The 654-nt window shown below is 37.3% G+C and overlaps 1 protein-coding gene across 7 annotated transcripts in view; it reads right to left on the reverse strand.

Annotated features, from left to right (window-relative positions):
* The window catches only part of LOC108632705 (acyl-CoA synthetase short-chain family member 3, mitochondrial), a 9,526-nt gene that overhangs the window by 2,195 nt on the left and 6,677 nt on the right, over window positions 1-654 (reverse strand). For all 7 annotated transcript variants that reach the window (XM_018037432.2, XM_026819853.1, XM_018037435.2 and 4 more), the window contains one exon: window positions 31-230. In XM_018037432.2, the coding sequence (XP_017892921.1) occupies window positions 31-230 (200 nt within the window). The remainder of the gene's footprint in view (window positions 1-30; window positions 231-654) is intronic.

Genomic DNA, 654 nt, shown 5'->3' on the forward strand with positions numbered 1-654 from the left:
AATATACATAGAAGAAAATATTAAACGCACTGCGATAACCAGGGAGCGGAAGACCGGTACTATTCTTTGGTAAACTGGGATTGTGTCCGTATCCTAAACACAAGGCTGTGATGGGGTGGCCGGTTTCAGTTTGCCACCAATGGTTCAGAATCGGCACTTTGAACGCCTTTTCCGCCCAAATCTTTGACTCGTAGTCGCAGAATTCACCGGCGACGAATATATATTTTAAGCTTGAGTAATCACAAAAGCATTCGATTAAATATATTCAACACTAGGTCTATTCATAATATAATAAATCCCATTTGTAATAGAATAAAGAAATCCAATAATGAATAAGTAAGACGTAGGAAAAGTGTTAATAATTAATGGCCGGTATTCAGAGACGTTGCTTATTTTTAAGAACAGGCAAATTCTTAAGACGATCTTAAGAATAAGCAACGACTCTGAATACAGGCCATAGTATTTGACGAGGACAGACTTCGCCGCCTCTTTCATCGATTCTCATATCCTCTTTAAGGATGTATTGGCTATACAGTCAATCTCTAAAGTTATGTACCTTAGAAAAACGCATTTCCTATAATCAAAAAGAAATCAGACGACGGAGGAACAATGATTTTGGATGAAAAGAGCTTACTTGTTAACGTTCAATTGGTT

Source organism: Ceratina calcarata, unplaced genomic scaffold (genome assembly GCF_001652005.2).
Source record: "Ceratina calcarata isolate Rehan_Ccalc_2016 unplaced genomic scaffold, ASM165200v1 scaffold165.2, whole genome shotgun sequence".
Taxonomy (NCBI): Eukaryota; Metazoa; Arthropoda; class Insecta; order Hymenoptera; family Apidae; genus Ceratina; species Ceratina calcarata.